At 40.5% G+C, this 18,490-nt stretch overlaps 1 protein-coding gene across 15 annotated transcripts in view; it reads left to right on the forward strand.

The window, feature by feature from the left end:
• CASK (calcium/calmodulin dependent serine protein kinase) overlaps nucleotides 1-18,490 on the forward strand; it is a 407,679-nt gene that overhangs the window by 192,021 nt on the left and 197,168 nt on the right. For all 15 annotated transcript variants that reach the window (XM_040338072.1, XM_040338077.1, XM_040338074.1 and 12 more), the window contains exon 8: nucleotides 7,777-7,899. In XM_040338072.1, the coding sequence (XP_040194006.1) occupies nucleotides 7,777-7,899 (123 nt within the window). The remainder of the gene's footprint in view (nucleotides 1-7,776; nucleotides 7,900-18,490) is intronic.

Consider the following 18,490-nt stretch of genomic DNA (forward strand, 5'->3'; position numbering starts at 1 on the left):
ACTCACTGAAGGGTAAGCATGTGCAAAGCTGCCAACACTGCTCTGCAAAATCCCTAGCTGCACTGGGGACATGAGAGAGAGAGAGAGGGAGAGAGAATCAACCAGTTGTTTTTTTACAGAATGCAGAAATTGAGTATGAGCATCATGTAATACAGCATTTATTGATGGGTTTTTAAGATGTGGCTTTAGTGATACTTTAAGTGCTTTCTACACAAAAGACAGATTTAGGCATTTTTTTACTTTGGTAAAATCTGCAGACCTATCGTAATTCATTTGCACAGTGGGTCAGAATCCCAGTCTGCAGAGCTGTGTCTTATATTAATTATTGTGCCTCTGTGTTGAGCCACGCTGTGTGCCCTCCTTTGTTTCCTTTTGTAGTGTTTTGAATCCACATATTTGCATGAGACAAATTCAGGATATTTAAGGAATATATGAAAAATAATGTTGAATGCTAAGCTACTTTTTGTAGTAGATTGCAACAGTTGATGCAGGGGTTAGGGTGGACTTTACCTTTAACATATGGGGATGCTTCTCTTCACAGAGCACAATGATTTTAATTGGACATGAAAATAGCTTGTTGGCTTTGTTTCCTGTTGTACTTTAAAGCTCGTCCCCTGCTGGTGTAACAGAGATACCCAGAGGAGAGTCAAGAGATGTCTAAAGAAATAGATTAGCTCCTGGGGAATCATTTTATTGCACTGCATGACATGTAATGCTGCCTTGTTAACTATTTACTACAAGCATGGAGGCACAGTTAGTGCTTTATGATGTGATTTACACGTACATTTTTTTTTTTTTTTTTATCTATGCCATCCCAATCTAGTTTTTGTGTTGATTACCAACAAGTTAAACGATCGTCTGGCTGGACAGGATTTTGTCATGGTAAAAGTATAGGCACTGCCACTGCTGACTCTTTTTATGGAAAAATCTATAGGGATAGTAAGAATATATGGTGTTTTTTGTATGAATGTTTTTGTTTCAGAATAAAAATATATAGACACATTAACCTCTGACGGGTTAAAGAACTCAATCTTTTCCTCCTCAAAACAGATGCATTGTGCATGCAAATCAGGGGTGCCCAACCTTTTGAAGCCCGAGGGCCACTTAAGCAACTTGATAACCAGTCTTGGGCCACAATGAGCGGAGTGGGCAGATGACAGGTCTGTGTCCAGTCTGCATATGCAAAGCAGACCGACACAGCCCAATCTACGGGCCCTCTGATCCAACCAGGAGTTGATGTGGGTGTTTCTAGGCCTCCATGTGGGTGGTGAAAGGAGAGGAATGGAAATGTGTTAACCCCACCCACACTCCATTCCTCTCTGCAGTGAACAGAGAAGCAGGAAGTAAAACTTCAGACTTATTTTTTTATTTTATTTTTAATAACAAACGTTATACTTCCCTGCTCTGTGTAATGGTTTTGCACAGAGCAGCCCAGATCCTACTCCCCCCCCCCCCACTGCCGCGTGCTAAGAGGGCACTCATGCATGCTTACTCACGCAACCCACACAGAAAACTCATGGCTACACCACCAAACATGCGTTGCTCTCACTGTGCCATTTAGGCTGGGTCTGCATCTTCGAAGATTGACAGAGAGCAAACACTTTGTTCTAGCCACAGCTCCCTCTTCACCTCCTGTAACCACTGGTATTTGGAACTGTTCAGAATTCCCTCTACCTTGACTAAGGCCCCAGTTCCAGCTGAAGAAAAACATCTCCAATAATGCCACCACCATGTTTCACTAGGGGTATGGTGTTTAGTGTTGTTTTTGCACCAAACATATCTTTTGGAATTGGAAGTTGAACCTTGGTTTCATCAGATCATTTTTCTCACATGCCTTTGGGAGACTTCAGATGTGTTTTTTCAAACTTTAGCCGTGCTTGGATGTTTTTCTTTTTTTTTTTTTTTTTTTTTTTTTTTTTACAAAGATTTCAGTTTTTGTCACATGTACAACACAGCCAGTACTTGCCAGATATTCCTGCAGCTCATTTAATGTTGCTGTAGGCCTCCTGGCAGCATCCCTGACCAATTTTCTTCTAGTCTTTTCATTAATTTTTGAGGGATGTCCAGTTCTTGGTAATCTCATTGTTGTGCCATATTTTCTCCACTTAATGACTGTCTTTACTGTGTTCCATGGTATATCTAATACCTTGAAAATTCTTTTGCACTCTTCTCCTGACTGATGCTTTTAACAATGAGATCCAGCTGATGCTTTGGAAGCTCTCTGTGGACCATGGCTTTTGCTGTAGGACAGGGGTAGGCAACCTCAGCCCTTCAGCTGTTTTGAAGCTACAAGTCCCATGGGGCATTGCAAGACCCTGACCTTTACAGGCATGACTCCTAGAGTCAGAGGCATGATGGGATTTGTAGTTTCACCACAGCTGGAGGGCCGAGGTTGCCTACTCCTGCTGTACGATGTGACTAAGAAAATGTCAGGAAAGACCTACTAGAACAGTTGAACTTTATCTGGGGTTAATCAGAGGCTCTTTAAATGATGGGAAGGTGTGTACTGACTCCTATTTAACATGAGTTTGAATGCGATTGCGTAATTCTGAACACAGCTACAGCCCGAGTTATCAAAGGGTGTGTACACTAGTGCAACCACATTATTTTAGTTTTACTCTCTCCCAAAGCAATTTCAGTTTCATTTTCAAATGAGTTGTGCAGTTTATAGGTCACATTAAGCCTGGGTTCACACTAGTGCGATCTCAGAGATCGCGAGGGACTTGTTTTTCTCTGCACTCGAATCGTATGAGTGTTCTCACCCATGCGATCCGATTTGCTATGCAAGTTCAGTTCGCACTGCGATCTGTGAACTAATCTGGGGGTGTCATTATCTTTAATGACAACCACAGCGGTTCGCACAAGGCAGTGTGAACTGCCTGCGGGAGATGAGCGATGCAGGAACTGGCGCTGGTTCCCGCATCGCACTAGTGTGAACCCAGGGGAAAGGTGGAAAAAGTTTTGAAATTATTTCTTTATCTATTTTTTTTTACATCACAGAAACCTGACATTTTAACGGGTGTGTAGACTTTTTATATCTATTGTACAGTCATGGCCAAAAATATTGGCACCCCTGCAGTTCTGTCAGATAATGCACCACTTCACCCAGAAAATTGTTGCAGTTACAAATGTTTAGGCACTCTTATGTTTATTTCTTTTGTTTTTATTAATGAGACACACAAAAGTAGAGAAACAAAATTATTGGCACCTTCTCAAAATTGTAAGAAATAATTGCGTTCAAAGTTTGTGATGCTCCAGTAATTTGTAGTTGCTCACCTGTATTAATTGGCAGGTGCTGACAATATAGAAATCGCACCGGCAACCAGTTAAAATGGTGAAAAATTTACTTGACCTGTGTGGAGAAGAGAAAGAAGCGCAAAGAATTGTCCGAGGATTTGAAAACAAAACTTGTGGAAAAATATGGACAATTTGAAGGTTACAAGTCCATTTCCAGATATCTTCATGTTCCTGTGTCCACTGTGCACAACATTGTCAAGATGCTTACAGCCCATGGCAGGTGTAGATAATCTCCCTGGACGTGGACAAAAGAGAAAAGTCGATCAAAGATTACAACAAAGGATTGTTTGGTGGCTAAAGAACATTGATCAACTTCCAGACAAATTCAAGCTGACCTTCATCCACAGGGTAAAATTGTCAGCTCGCACTTTACGTTGCCATATGAGTGAAAGGGACGCTATGGTAGGAGACCCAGGAGGACCCCACTGCTGATGCTGAAACCCAAAAAGACAGATTGGAGTTTTCCAAAACTTACCTGAGAAAGCCAAAATCCTTTTTTGTGCTGTGGACAGACAAAACAAAATGACAGCTTTTTGGTAAAGCCCATCATTCTACTGTTTATAGAAAAAGAAATGAGAAGACAACAGTGAGCTTTGGTTGAAGAGATTATGGGTGTATATGGATGTATGTGGGTGTGGGTAGTTGTACATGCATAGATGTATAAATTGAGGTTTATTAAGTTTTCCCCAAAAACAATGAAGCTATAATAAACGATGTAGGTATATGATGTAATGTATTCACTGCCTCCTTTTTCATAAATAAAGGATTTGAAAAAAGAAAAAAAAGAAATGAGGCCTTTAAAGAAAAGAATACAATCCCAGAAGTCGAACATGGTAGAGGTTTACTAATGTTACTAATGTTTTGGGATTACAGCAGGCATTGGATGACTTGACCGTGTGCATGGCATTATGAAATCTGAAGATCACCAAAGAATTCTGGAGTGCAATGTAGAGCTCAGTGTCAGAAAGTTGGGTCTCCATCAGAGGTCATGGGCCTTACAGCATGACAATAACCCAAAGCACACGTCATAAAGCACCCATACATGTTTGAAGACAAAGTGCTAGAGAGTACTGAACCAGCCAGCAATGAGTCCAGATTTAAATCCCATAGAACACCCATGGAGAGATCTCAAAACAGCAGTTGGGAAAAGGAACCCTTCCAATCTGAGAGACCTGGAGCAGTTGACAAAAGAGGAGTGGTCCAAAATTCCAGTAGAGAGGTGTAAAAAACAAATTAATGGTTAACCGTTACAGGAAGAAATTGATTTCAGTTATTTTTTCCAAGGTGTGTGCTACTAAATTTTAAATTGAGGATGCCAATAATTTTGTCCAGTCCATTTTTGGAGTTTTGCGTGGAATGTCAGATTTGGCTTTTTGTTTCTCCACTTTTTTGTGTCCTACCAATACAAAGAAGTAAACATGAGAATGCTAAACATTTCTAATTGCACCAGCGAAGTGGTGCATTATCTGACAGAAATGCAGGGGTGCCAATATTTTTGGCCATAACTTTATGCTTTACAGCACTAGCAATGTTGATACGTTGACATCCATGAGGTCCTTTTTATTATGTAGATCCAAAGATTTACCAGTCTGAGAACTTTGAATTGTGGAAATGGTGACCACCAGTATAAGGGCAGGGGTTATTTGTGACCTGTCTGCTGCTGACATCAGTAGGAAGCAAGTCATATGAAGAGGAAGCAGATGTGGGTCCGATTATTGTGCAATCAACACTGGATTTCACTTACTAATGCAGAAAGTAATCATCTGCTGAACAAAATGTTAATAAATATTTGTAGTCGTCACTAACTTGTACTCCCATGAAGACTCGAGACTTATTGATTAGGCCCAGGGTACAGGTGGATTGTGTACTGTGTCAGAAGGTTACCGTAAAGTTAACATCTTTACAATATTCTATTTTTCATGTAGCAAAATGTGATATCAGTTTTATAATGTTCCAGGAGGTACCGCTAAAGCTGACATCTCCGTAGTTTTACATATGACTATTAAAGCCTTAGTAAAATCTGCTTATTATTTATACTCACGGGTAAGCCTATAATAATAAGGCTTACATGTAGGTACAGTAATTCTCTGCAAACGTGCACCAATTTAGGAGATATTTATGCTTATTTTTAGGACAGCTGCATGTTTCAATTAACTTTTGCTAAATCGCCACCTGAGCTAAAGTAATCTTTAGCTCCTCCCCCAGGCTGCTTATGTTCACCGATGACTTTGCCTGTGCACTGTGTCTCCATAGGGTTGAATAGTTTATATATCAAGACTTATAGCTTCATTCAACCCAGTGGGGATAGGGTGTGCAAGTGACACATCTCTAAGGCTTGATTCACACTGATGCGATTTTAGATATGACTTGGGTCACACTGATTTGCATGACAATGGAGATACCATTACTTCCAATGATGCTTGTTCACATCAGTGCAGCACAGCTGCAATGCGACTTTGAGAAAGGGTCCTCTGTCACTATGGTGTGATTTACAGTCCAATTTGGCTCCATGGAATATTCATACCAAAGTCACATAATTGCACTGCAAATCAAGTCAAAATCGCATCACATTGGTGTGAATCGAGCCTAAATATATAGATTTTGCACTGGGTGGGATGTAAACATTTACCTGTCCTAGCCGCCAGCGATGTCGGCCCCCGCCGAGACCGATCCTCGATCCTGCCAGCTCCAGGCGCCGCCATCCACAGTAAGGGAAACAGGCAGTGAAGTCTTGCGGCTTCGCTGCCCGTTTCCTACTGCTCATGCGCGAGCAGCGCGGCGCTTTGTGAATGGGTCGGCTGCTTTCTGGGACACATACAGTTCCCAGAATGCAGCGCGCCCCATTCACAAGAAGACACAGAGTATAGGAGGAGGAAGAGAATCCACCGCGGAGGATGAAGAGGCAGATTCGGCACTTCCGCATAGCAACAGCTATTTAGGGTAAGTAAAAACATTTATTTTATTTATTTTTTTAGATTTTTGGTGGAATTTTTTTTTTTCAGGTGGAACCTCCACTATAACCACTTCAGCCCCGGTAGATTTTACCTCCTTCCTGACCAGAGCACTTTTTACAATTTGTTGGCACTGCGTCGCTTTAACTGACAATTGCACGGTCATGCAATGCTGTACCCAAACAAAATTTGCATCCTTTTTTCCCACAAATGGTTTTCTTTTGGTGGTATTTGATCACCTCTACGATAGTTTTTTTTTTGCGCTATGAACATTAAAAGTGCATACATTTTGGAAAAAACATATTTTTTTACATTTTGCTATAATAAATATCTCCAATTTAAAAAAAAATATATATCAAATTTGATCAGTTTAGGCAATATATATTCTTCTACATATTTTTGGTAAAAAAAAAAAAAAAAAAATCCCAATAAGTGTGTGCAAAAGTTATAGCATCTACAAACTATGGGGAAAGATTTATGGCATTTTTTTTTTTTTGTGATCTACGATTTTTAATGGTACTGCGACATTGCGGCGGCCAAATCAGACACTTTTGACACATTTTTGGGTCCATGGACATTTATACAGCAATCGGTGCTATAAAAATGCACTGATTACTGTGTAAATGTCACTGGTAAGGAATGGGTTTACACTAGGGGTCGATCAAGGGGTTAAATGTGTGTTCTAACTGTATGGGGATGTGACTCACTGGGGGAGGAGACATATCGCTGTTCCTACTTAGTAGAAACAAACAATGTGTCTCCTCTCCCCTGACAGAACAGGGATTTAAAAAGAGAGAAGAAAAAAAATGCTGTCGGTTAACACTTAATTTAGTCATTTGAATATGTTTTATAACTTTTGTTTATGGACTTAAGAGGCTTTTATTTGGTACCTTATTTTAATAATTTCCCTGCTGTTTTTTTTTATTATTATTATTATTATTTAATAATGCAGCTGTATGTGACAGTTACACTATTAAATAGATTGTACCATAGATGGTGTTTATCTGCAGGCTAAATACTTTTATAACAATGAATCCTCCAGCATGCATCTGATCACTGTTGGATCTAATCAGAAACCACTTTGAGAGTTAGCCCTCATTCACACCTAGGCGACAAAATGCCTGAAGCACGACGCCCGTGCCGCTGGAGGGGAGAATTTCCATTGATGTCTATGAGATGGTTCACATCTCATAGACGCCGTACGCCTGCCGCCTGAAAACAAGTCCCGGACCCTTTTTTTTCAGGCGGCATTGGCCTTTCGGCCATAGACATCAATGTAAATTCTTTGTGAAAAAAAAAAAGTTAACTAATCGCGGAAAAAAGACGCGTACGCGGCGTTACAATGTACAGTGTGAATGGAGCCTTATGTTAAGTGTCAGCTGCTTGCTGTCAAAGATGAAGTAATTTAATTAGATAAACTAGGCACAGTGCATCATACTGTGGTACATTTAAAATTGACTTTGGGTGTGAAGGGTTTACTTTAATTTGATTTGGCCTAAAGCAGGTTCTGTTATTTCCAATCATTTAGATGAATCCAAGACAATGGAGCCATATATCTGAAAGTGCCAAAGACCTGGTGCGCCGCATGCTCATGCTGGACCCTGCTGAAAGAATAACAGTCTACGAGGCACTCAATCACCCATGGCTGAAGGTAAGAGCATGACACTATTACTATGTGTAGTAGCAGATGATGAGCAACGCTCTCTAGAGTTCACTTATGACCAACACATGGAATTTGATTTCTTCACAAGCGCTAAGGGCATTTTTGGGTTGGCTTTTTTTGTAAATAAAGTAATAAATTTCTGTAGGAAACTGTAAGCATAACAGATGTGGAAAAGCTAAATTTAAAGAATCAGTTTGTGAAGTGCTTTGCAAATGCCGAAAGTGATGGAGGTCTGATTGTTAAAGAACGCAGTATAGCTGTATAACAGTTGAAGTGTATATCAAAGAGGTCATATCAGCGCCCTTGTGAATGTATGACCCACTGAGTTATTAAATCTCTTTATGTATTCTACTCATTGTAGACCTAACCTGCATTAATCCTGAACTCCACCTCTACTTTAATTCTTGCACAGTTGTACAGGCTACTGTCCGGTACTATAAATAAGTAGTCTGGTTTCTCTGCACAATGTGATTTTTCTCAGTGTGCATTAGAAGCTTCAGCAAGTAAGATAGAGTCTGTCTCATTTCCTAGCTGTAGGAAATCCAGCATCATCAAGTCAATTCCTCCCTAGTCTAACTGTCTATAACCCACCCACTTCATTCATGGATTTAACTCTTTCAATAATGGAGTCTCAGCATCATATCGGAGCTTTGCAAATGCAGTTTGCCAGGCACTCAGGTTCACTTTGAATAATTTATGTTCTGTTCATTAAATATATGGATTCTGCCTCTTGCTGAGTGGTCTATGATAATTCTACTTGACTGACTATACCAGACACCAATGCTTTTTGCATTACTAATATGCCATAACAGTTATTATATACTTGAAGTCAGATACAAGTCAGAACTTCTGTTCTGCATACTTGTCCCAGGTCAGGCACAGATTCATTTTAATGAAGTATAAAGCAGACACTACAACATGCTTCCCTTTATTTTCCTGAAAATTTTCTTCTGCTTCTGTCAAGTTTAGGGCTAATTCACACCTCTCCATTGTAGTGTTTTGAGGGAACAAACATGTTACCACTCTTTTCATTGCCATGTGTTTTCAGTGACACCCCAATGCACTAACCCAACACCCTTTTAGTGCACATTCATTGCAGTGCACCTAAACACATAGTAATGTGCTGTTGTGGTGTGCTGCGTTGGCAGAAATGGTGCTTTTTCCTTTTCTTTTCTTTCTTTTAAATGAGTGGCCTTAACATAATGCATCTTAACATGTGACATAACATGCATTAACACAATGTACCAGAATGAAAAGGTGTGAATACAGCAAAGAGAGAGGAGACCCATAAGCTGCACATCACAACTAAACTGTGTGTGCAAAGTGAAAAGAACCTTGGCCTGAGCTCCATCCAGGCCACACACCCCAATGCATTTCACTCTGCATCCGCTGCTGTTTTGTTAGGTGGATGGACCTCTTATCTCAGCTCTGCTGGAAAAACTCCAAGCAGTCATTGCTGTAGTGAAGTCATGTCCAATACATGTAGTGATATAAATGTATAGTGTCCAGTAGATAATTGATATTTAGGTATTAGTATGATGACTAAAAGTTATGTTCTTCCGCAGCAACACACCAGGCTCTCCAGAGAGTGCATTTATTTGACTTCCAATACAGAATAAAGTCCAAATTCCACAGATGATACAAATTCAACAGAGTAATTCAAAGTCCCATCTGACTAGATCATCTCTAGACCTGTGCCATACCCAGAGAATACACAGAGAATATTCTTAGTAACAAGATTGATCTCCAGAATTATATTCCCTATCCACTGAATAGCTGAGCAATTTGATTGGCCGTCTTTGATCTACATCCTGTCTTTCAGAGTGACAGATAATGACCCCAACCAAATGTTTCTCATGAATGAATACCTCCTCAAGTCTAATTACCATCAATAAATACTTCCTAACGTATGTAAACAATATAACCTTTGAGGTCAACGGGCCATACCTCACACACACCTAGGTAGTCTTGCATGAGATTAACACATCTAAGGGTCTTCTGTACTTTTGATATGTTAGAATTCAGCTGGCTTGGACAGTTCAACTGAATTCCTGGTCAATATGGTAATGTAATACAATATATTGTGCCATACATACCTACACATATACATTAATATTACAACAATTGCTAGCCTTTTTTCTTCAGTTTTATTTTTTTCCTTTGGATTCGTCTTCCATTAAATGCAGTCAAGATTCGCTGCATCCAGATTCATATTGCCTGAGCTTGATTTGGAAGTGCTATACCTAAATCCCACTGGACTTCAAATGTGGAGCTAGCTTGGAATGTGAGTTTTGGGCACTAGTTTCTGCATTGTGATGCTTTCCAGACCATCATGTACTGGTAAATTAGCCATAGAGCACTTTTAAGGTCCAGAGTCCATGGCATTGCTTCAACGCACACCCTTTTTCTGAACACTCACTGCATTACAGCACTGGGAGCTTCCCAGAATTTCTAGACTCTGAACTGGACTCTGCCTGTTGGTTTTACTTTAAGCCTTTGATTAAAGGTATATGGACATTTTAAAAAGGGGACACGTTTGCCTTAATATCTTATCTTCTAGGCAATTGGCCCAATGACCCGCTAATGCTCACCAACACACCAATCGCACATACCAATGTTCAAAAATCTAGTAATGCATAAATTCAATGATATGATGAATGTAATTTTAAAGTATTTAAAACCTTGTTGCGTTTAACTTTCGTTATTAAAGTGAATAGACTTTCCCAAACAAAAAAACACATTCTCAGTTAGAGATTTGTCTTGTCGATAAACTTTCCAGCCTGCTCTTTTCAGTGCTTAAAGCTGGCAATACACATATAGATTGATTTTATTTTTTTGTCCATTCAGTCCACTGGCTGAATATAGATGAATCCCCTGTTTCCGCTAGTGCATTTTACCAGCATGCTCCACCAGCTATCAAAACCCCTGAAAAAGGTTTACTCCCAACAAACTGACATGAGCATTGCCACCATCCCGAGTATATAGAAAAATGAATACCTCAAAGAAATGGGATTTTAAGGGCAATGAAAATAATATATTGTATATTATTTTCATTGCCCTTAAAATCCCATTTCTTTGAGATATTCATTTTTCTAGCTATCAAAACCCCAGTGTCAGCATCTGAAGATTTTCACCCGACTCCTGTAACTTTTCAATACAGGGATGTCAGTCAGGAGGCGGCCGAGAGGGCCACCTACTTGGGTGAATTTTGGTTGGTTCATCAACAGGCTGAAATTTGCACAGGGTATTTTCCAGTTTAAGTATCACCTAAACTCCAAACTTTCAGCATTAATTGATCGCTAACATGGTACAATACTACTGCTATGATGTGTGCCTCACTTTTCTGGAATTAACCAGGCGGTGACATCCTCTTCTTCACATGCAGAAAGCAACGTCTAACCACAATGCTGTCAAAATATCCTACAATAACGGCAGCTGTTTGGCTGCAGTCACTATTCGGCCAACAATTTTCTGCCCGGCTCGTTAGGTTTTTCAATTAAAAGTTGTTGTGCCAGGTGTTGCTAGCAGGGTTAAGGCTTTTGGCTGGTTCACATAAATCGGTTGAATTCTAAAGTGTGTATGACCACCTGAAAGTTGGACTGCTGGAGAATGTCACAACTGACCTGGAAGATAAACTACAATCTATTTACAGACGATTAGAGACTTCTAACTAAACAAAGAAAAAGCTTCAAAGACTCAGGCACACACAAAGCCAAACTGTGTTTCCAACCCCTCCTCATACAAGTCTACTTAAACATAAATGGCTGTAATTTCAAAAGGACATAAATTCTGCCAGAAAAATCAAGCTATGTGCTGACTTGGAGGAAGTCTTTTGAAAACTACAGCTTAACCACTTGCCGACCTGCTCATGTACATATACGTCAGCAGAATGGCACGGACAGGCACATGTACGTACCTGTACGTCCTCTGCTTGACGGCGGTGGGGGGTCCGATCGGGACCCCCCCCGGTACATGGCGCGGGTCGGTAATCTTCAGGAGCGATCCGGGATGCGGGGGCGGCAGTTCGTTTTTGTCCGCCCCCTCCGGATCGCTCCCCAGCCAATCAGCTTCCTCCCCCGCCCTCCTCTGCCTGCATTGTAAACACAGGCAGAGGAGGAAGTGATGTCACCGCTCCTCCCGCCGGTATTTTCGTCCGGCGGAGGAGCGGAGACATCACACAGTGAGTACACAAGCACTACACTGACACCTGTACACATAGGCTTACGATCCCCCCCCCGGTCACCCCCCGATTGCCCCCCCGTCACACCGTCACTAAATTGCAGTGATCATTTACTGATCACTGCATTTAGTTTCAGTGTGACAGGCAGTTAGTGTCAGGCAGTTAGTGTTAGGTCCAGGATAGCCCCCCCCCCCCCCCAATAAAGGTTTTAACCCCTTGATCACCCCCTAGTTAACCCTTTCACCCCCCTTTTTCCAGCGTCACTAAGCGATTGTTTTTCTGATCGCTGTATTAGTGTCGCTCGTGCCACTAGGTAGCTAGTTTTTTTTTGAGGTTCGCCGCCATGTTTTTATAGCGTTAGAAAATTTATGGGGGTACCTAACGCTATAAAAACATGGCGGCGAACCTCAAAAAAAAAAACTAGCTACCTAGTGGCACGAGCGACACTAATACAGCGATCAGAAAAACGATCGCTTAGTGACGCTGGCAAAAGGGGGGTAAAAGGGTTAACTAGGGGGTGATCAAGAGGTTAAAACCTTTATTGGGGGGGGGGGGGGGGGGGGCTACACTGGACCTAACACTTTTAACCCCTTGATCACCCCCTAGTTAACCCTTTCACCAGCGTCACTAAGCGATCGTTTTTCTGATCGCTGTATTAGTGTCGCTCATGCCGCTAGGTAGCTAGTTATTTTTTGAGGTTCGCCCGCCAGGTTTTTATAGCGTTAGGTACCCCCATACATTTTCTAATAAAGGTTTTAACCCCTGATTGCCCCTAGAGTTAACCCTTTCACCCCCCTATTGCCAGCGTCACTAAGCGATCGTTTTTCTGATCGCTGTATTAGTGCCGCTGGTGCCGCTAGGTAGCTAGTTATTTTTTGAGGTTCGCCCGCCAGGTTTTTATAGCGTTAGGTACCCCCATACATTTTCTAATAAAGGTTTTAACCCCTGATTGCCCCTAGAGTTAACTCTTTCACCCCCTACTGCCAGCGTCACTAAGCGATCGTTTTTCTGATCGCTGTATTGGTGTCGCTGGTGCCGCTAGGTAGCTAGTTATTTTTTGAGGTTCGCCCGCCAGGTTTTTATAGCGTTAGGTACCCCCATACATTTTCTAATAAAGGTTTTTAACCCCTGATTGCCCCTAGAGTTAACCCTTTCACCCCCTATTGCCAGCGTCACTAAGCGATCGTTTTTTTCTGATCGCTGTATTAGTGTCGCTGGTGCCGCTAGGTAGCTAGTTATTTTTTGAGGTTCGCCCGCCAGGTTTTTATAGCGTTAGGTACCCCCATACATTTTCTAATAAAGGTTTTAACCCCTGATTGCCCCTAGAGTTAACCCTTTTACCCCCTATTACCAGCGTCACTAAGCAATCATTTTTCTGATCGCTGTATTAGTGCCGCTAGGTAGCTAGTTATTTTTTGAGGTTCGCCCGCTAGGTTTTTATAGCGTTAGGTACCCCCCATACATTTTCTAATAAAGGTTTTAACCCCTGATTGCCCCTAGAGTTAACCCTTTCACCCCCCTATTGCCAGCATCACTAAGCGATCATTTTTCTGATCGCTGTATTAGTGTCGCTGGTGCCGCTAGGTAGCTAGTTAGTGCCAGTAACGCTTACACCCACGCGCAAAACATACTCCCCCCATATGTGGAATTACACCCCAAAATACATTCTGCTGCTTCTCCTGAGTACGGGGCTACCACATGTGTGAGACTTTTTGGGAGCCTAGCCGCATACGGGACCCCAAAAAACAATCACCGCCTTCAGGCTTTCTAAGGGTGTAAATTTTTGATTTCACTCCTCACTACCTATCACAGTTTCGAAGGCCATAAAATGCCAAAATAGCACAAAAAACCCCCAAATGACCCCATTTTGGAAAGTAGACACCCCAAGCTATTTTCTGAGAGGGATGTCGAGTCCATGGAATATTTTATATTTTGACACAAGTTGCGGGAATATGATAAACTGATTTTTTTTTGCACAAAGTTGTCACTAAATGATATATTTCTCACACATGCCATGGTTATATGTGGAATTGCACCCCAAAATACATTCTGCTGCTTCTCCTGAGTACGGGGATACCACATGTGTGGGACTTTTTGGGAGCCTAGCCACGTACGGGGCCCCGAAAACCAATCACCATCTTCAAGATTTCTAAGGGCATACATTTTTGATTTCACTCCTCACTACCTATCATAGTTTTGAAGGCCATAAAATGCCAAGATGGCACACAACCCCCCCAAATGACCCCATTTTGTAAAGAAGACACCCCAAGCTATTTGCTGAGAGGCATGTTAAGTCCATGGAATATTAAATTTTTTTGCCCCAAGTGATTGAATATTGACCAAAAAAAAAAAAATTACAAAACGTTGTCACTAAATGATATATTTCTCACACATGCCATGGTTATATGTGGAATTGCACCCCAAAATACATTCTGCTGCTTCTCCTGAGTACGGAGATACCACATGTGTGGGACTTTTTGGGAGCCTAGCCAAGTACGGGACCCCGAAAACCAATCACCGCCTTCAAGATTTGTGTGAGTGAAATCAAAAATGTATGTCCTTAGAAATCTTGAAGGTGGTGATTGGTTTTCGGGGTCCCGTACGCGGCTAAGCTCCCAAAAAGTCCCACACATGTGGTATCCCCGTACTCAGGAGAAGCAGCAGAATGTATTTTGGGGTGCAATACCACATATAACCATGGCATGTGTGAGAAATATATCATTTAGTGACAACGTTTTGTAATTTATTTTTTATTTATTTATTTGGTCAATATTCAATCACTTGGGGCAAAAAAAATTAAATATTCCATGGACTCAACATGCCTCTCAGCAAATAGCTTGGGGTGTCTTCTTTCCAAAATGGGGTCATTTGGGGGGGTTGTGTGCCATCTTGGCATTGTATGGCCTTCAAAACTATGATAGGTAGTGAGGAGTGAAATCAAAAATTTATGCCCTTAGAAATCTTGAAGGTGGTGATTGGTTTTCGGGGTCCCGTACGCGGCTAGGCTCCCAAAAAGTCCCACACATGTGGTATCCCCGTACTCAGGAGAAGCAGCAGAATGTATTTTGGGGTGCAATTCCACATATAACCATGGCATGTGTGAGAAATATATAATTTAGTGACAACTTTGTGCAAAAAAAAATCAGTTTGTCATATTCCCGCAACTTGTGTCAAAATATAAAATATTCCATGGACTCGACATGCCTCTCAGCAAATAGCTTTGGGTGTCTACTTTCCAAAATGGGGTCATTTGGGGGGGTTTTGTGCTATTTTGGCATTTTATGGCCTTCGAAACTGTGATAGGTAGTGAGGAGTGAAATCAAAAATTTGCGCCCTTAGAAATGCTGAAGGCGGTGCTTGGTTTTCGGGGTCCCGTACGTGGCTAGGCTCCCAAAAAGTCCCACACATGTGGTATCCCCGTACTCAGAAGAAGCAGCAGAATGTATTTTGGGGTGCAATTCCACATATAACCATGGCATGTGTGAGCAATATATCATTTAGTGACAACTTTTTGTAATTTTTTTTTTATTTTTATTTTTTTGTCATTATTCAATCACTTGGGACAAAAAAAAAAAATATTCAATGGACTCAACATGCCTCTCAGCAGTTTCCCTGGGGTGTCTACTTTCCAAAATGGGGTCATTTGGGGGGGGTTTTGTACTGCCTTGCCATTTTAGCACCTCAAGAAATGAGATAGGCAGTCATAAAATAAAAGTTGTGTAAATTCCAGAAAATGTACCCTAGTTTGTAGACGCTATAATTTTTGCGAAAACCAATAAATATACGCTTATTGCGATTTTTTTTACAAAAGACATGTGGCTGAATACATTTTGGCCTAAATGTTTGACTAAAATTTAGTTTATTCGATATTTTTTACTTTTTGTTATAAGAAAAATCTTTTGTTTTCAAAATTTTCGGTCTTTTTCCGTTTATATCGCAAAAAATAAAAATCGCATAGGCAATCAAATACCATCAAAAGAAAGCTCTATTTGTGGGAAGAAAAGGACGCAAATTTCGTTTCGGTACAACATTGCATGACCGCGCAATTACCAGTTAAAGCAGCGCAGTGACAAATTGTAAAAACACCTTGGGTCTTTAGACAGCGTATTGGTCCGGGGCTTAAGTGGTTAAAAAAAATTCCTATGACATGACCAGCTTCAAATCAAAGAACAATTCTAGGACTACAGTACAATACAGTCAAATGGATAACCGTCCCCCCTTGCAGATGTACCAACATCCCATAAACAACATTTTGGCCAAAAAGGACTTTTTAGATACTCATTTTGGTTGTCACAATAAACTTAAAAAGGTTTTTATTTTTTAACAGGGAGAAGATGAATTTGAATGCTTAACAGTTTTTATTACTTTCTGTGCCCCATTAGAGAGCGTTACCCTCTTCTTTCTTTTTTTTTTGTCCTGTTTACCATTATCATTGAAAGTGAACGTAAAAGAAAATACCAAATTGTGTATTGTCCCCAGAAAAGTAATAAAGGGGAAATCTTCCAATAGGGACACCATTTCTTGTGACCTGGGGGACCCCAAAGGATTTCATCCCACTTTTCTGTTTGGCTATGTGACAGGAAGTGAAGGGTAATCTCAATGTGACATAAATGGCAAAAACATAAACTGGCAAGGGTTATAACCCTCCTTTTTTTCTATCCAAAATGGGGGGGAAAAAAGTTTTGCCTATAGTTCGACTTATTAATTTTTAGAAAACAAGGGTTTCCACTGGTTCCAACGGAGTGCCTTGTCAGTATAGCACTCGCACGGCCCAAAGAATTTCAAAGATATGTTTTACCCCCTAACTTTGGAAATGCTAATTAAAGGGTCCCACTGCCATTTTCTCCACCACTTTTCTCAATAATCTCCTGCAATCAAAAAGCTACTTTATTTCTATAATTGATCCACACCTGCAAACCATTTATAATAACCCATTAGGGGAATCTAATGTTGAGAAGTGGAAAAGAGTTTTCCACTTCCAAAATACTTGTAAAAAATATAAATAAACTAATACAAACAACATTAATCCCTGGTGTAGTGCAATAATACACTCCATACAGTGATATAAACTGCAATCTTCTTGCTATTGCTTCAGTACAAACGTAGTCTAAATTGTGTTAAATAAAAAGTTAAAACACCGATTTATGTACAGTGATGTGTGATCAATCTTCAGTAAATCAAATACAGTGTTCAGACTTATGTTACACACTCTTTCATTGTTTGTAAAACTTCACGCGTGGTATTTCTATACACCTAGTGACTCTTAAACTGCTCACCTTTAAATACAGACTTCTAAAACTATAGGAGGTCTGTAATCGGTTGTACACACTTAACAATCCGGCGCAATGCATCAGGGCTAGCAGGACGCCAAAAGATTAACCACCAGCCAGTCTCTCTTGGTTTATCAAAGCTCAAAGGAGGAATTGTTCTGGAAGGGGAACTTGCAATATTATTACAAACTGGGGAGTTCTACATGAGAAGAAAAGTGAGCCCACGATAGGCAATCTACTGTAGTCCACATGAGAAGAAATCAGGTCCACTATAAAGGAGAAGTGTGGAGATGGAAGGAGACTCCTTTTGAAATATATTGTACACAGGCGCCTTTTGTCCCCTATTTTCAGAGGGTCAAAATTTGCTGGTAAGCGCATATCTACCCTTTTGTGTGGAAAGTTTAAGCTTTCTCATTTATAGTGGACCGGATTTCTGATCAGGTGGACTATATTACATTTGGTGAACTCACTTTACTTATGTAGAACTCACCAGTTACCGGTATATGGTTATGTATCACTGTGAAAATACTTTTTGACTTCATTTATTTTCTCTCATGATTTTTCATATTGTACATTCGTGCAACAGGTGTATTCTAGCATTAACTTAACTATGATAAATATCCCATTGTACTGTTGCAGTTTTTGGGCACATTTTTAGGCCTGTTCACTAAAATGATAGTAGACTGGTTACTGCCAGTGATATTGCAAACATGGCAGCCCGGGCTTGTCTGTGTCCACATGCGAGACACGGGTTGGACACCCCTGACATAGAGCTTCTACTAACTGCAGAGTGAGGAAAGGACAACATTTTATTTAAAGGTAAACCATGCATGTGTAACATACTGATTGCTGAATTTGATTTATTGAAGATTGATCACACATCACTGTACATAATCACTGTTTTAGTTTTATATTTTAACATTTTATAATAGTTTTGTATTGAAGTAATTGCAAAGAGATTGCAGTTTATATCACTATATGTTCAGGCACTATTTTAAGGTGCATTATTGCACTGCATTGGGGATTGATATTTAGTGTATTGGTTTAAATATTTAAAATTGTTATTACATTTTTGTTGCATACACTGTTGCACTTTTAGTTGGAGTCATGTATTTAGAGCTAGCCTTCT

This window comes from Rana temporaria, chromosome 2 (assembly GCF_905171775.1).
Source record: "Rana temporaria chromosome 2, aRanTem1.1, whole genome shotgun sequence".
Classification (NCBI taxonomy): Eukaryota; Metazoa; Chordata; class Amphibia; order Anura; family Ranidae; genus Rana; species Rana temporaria.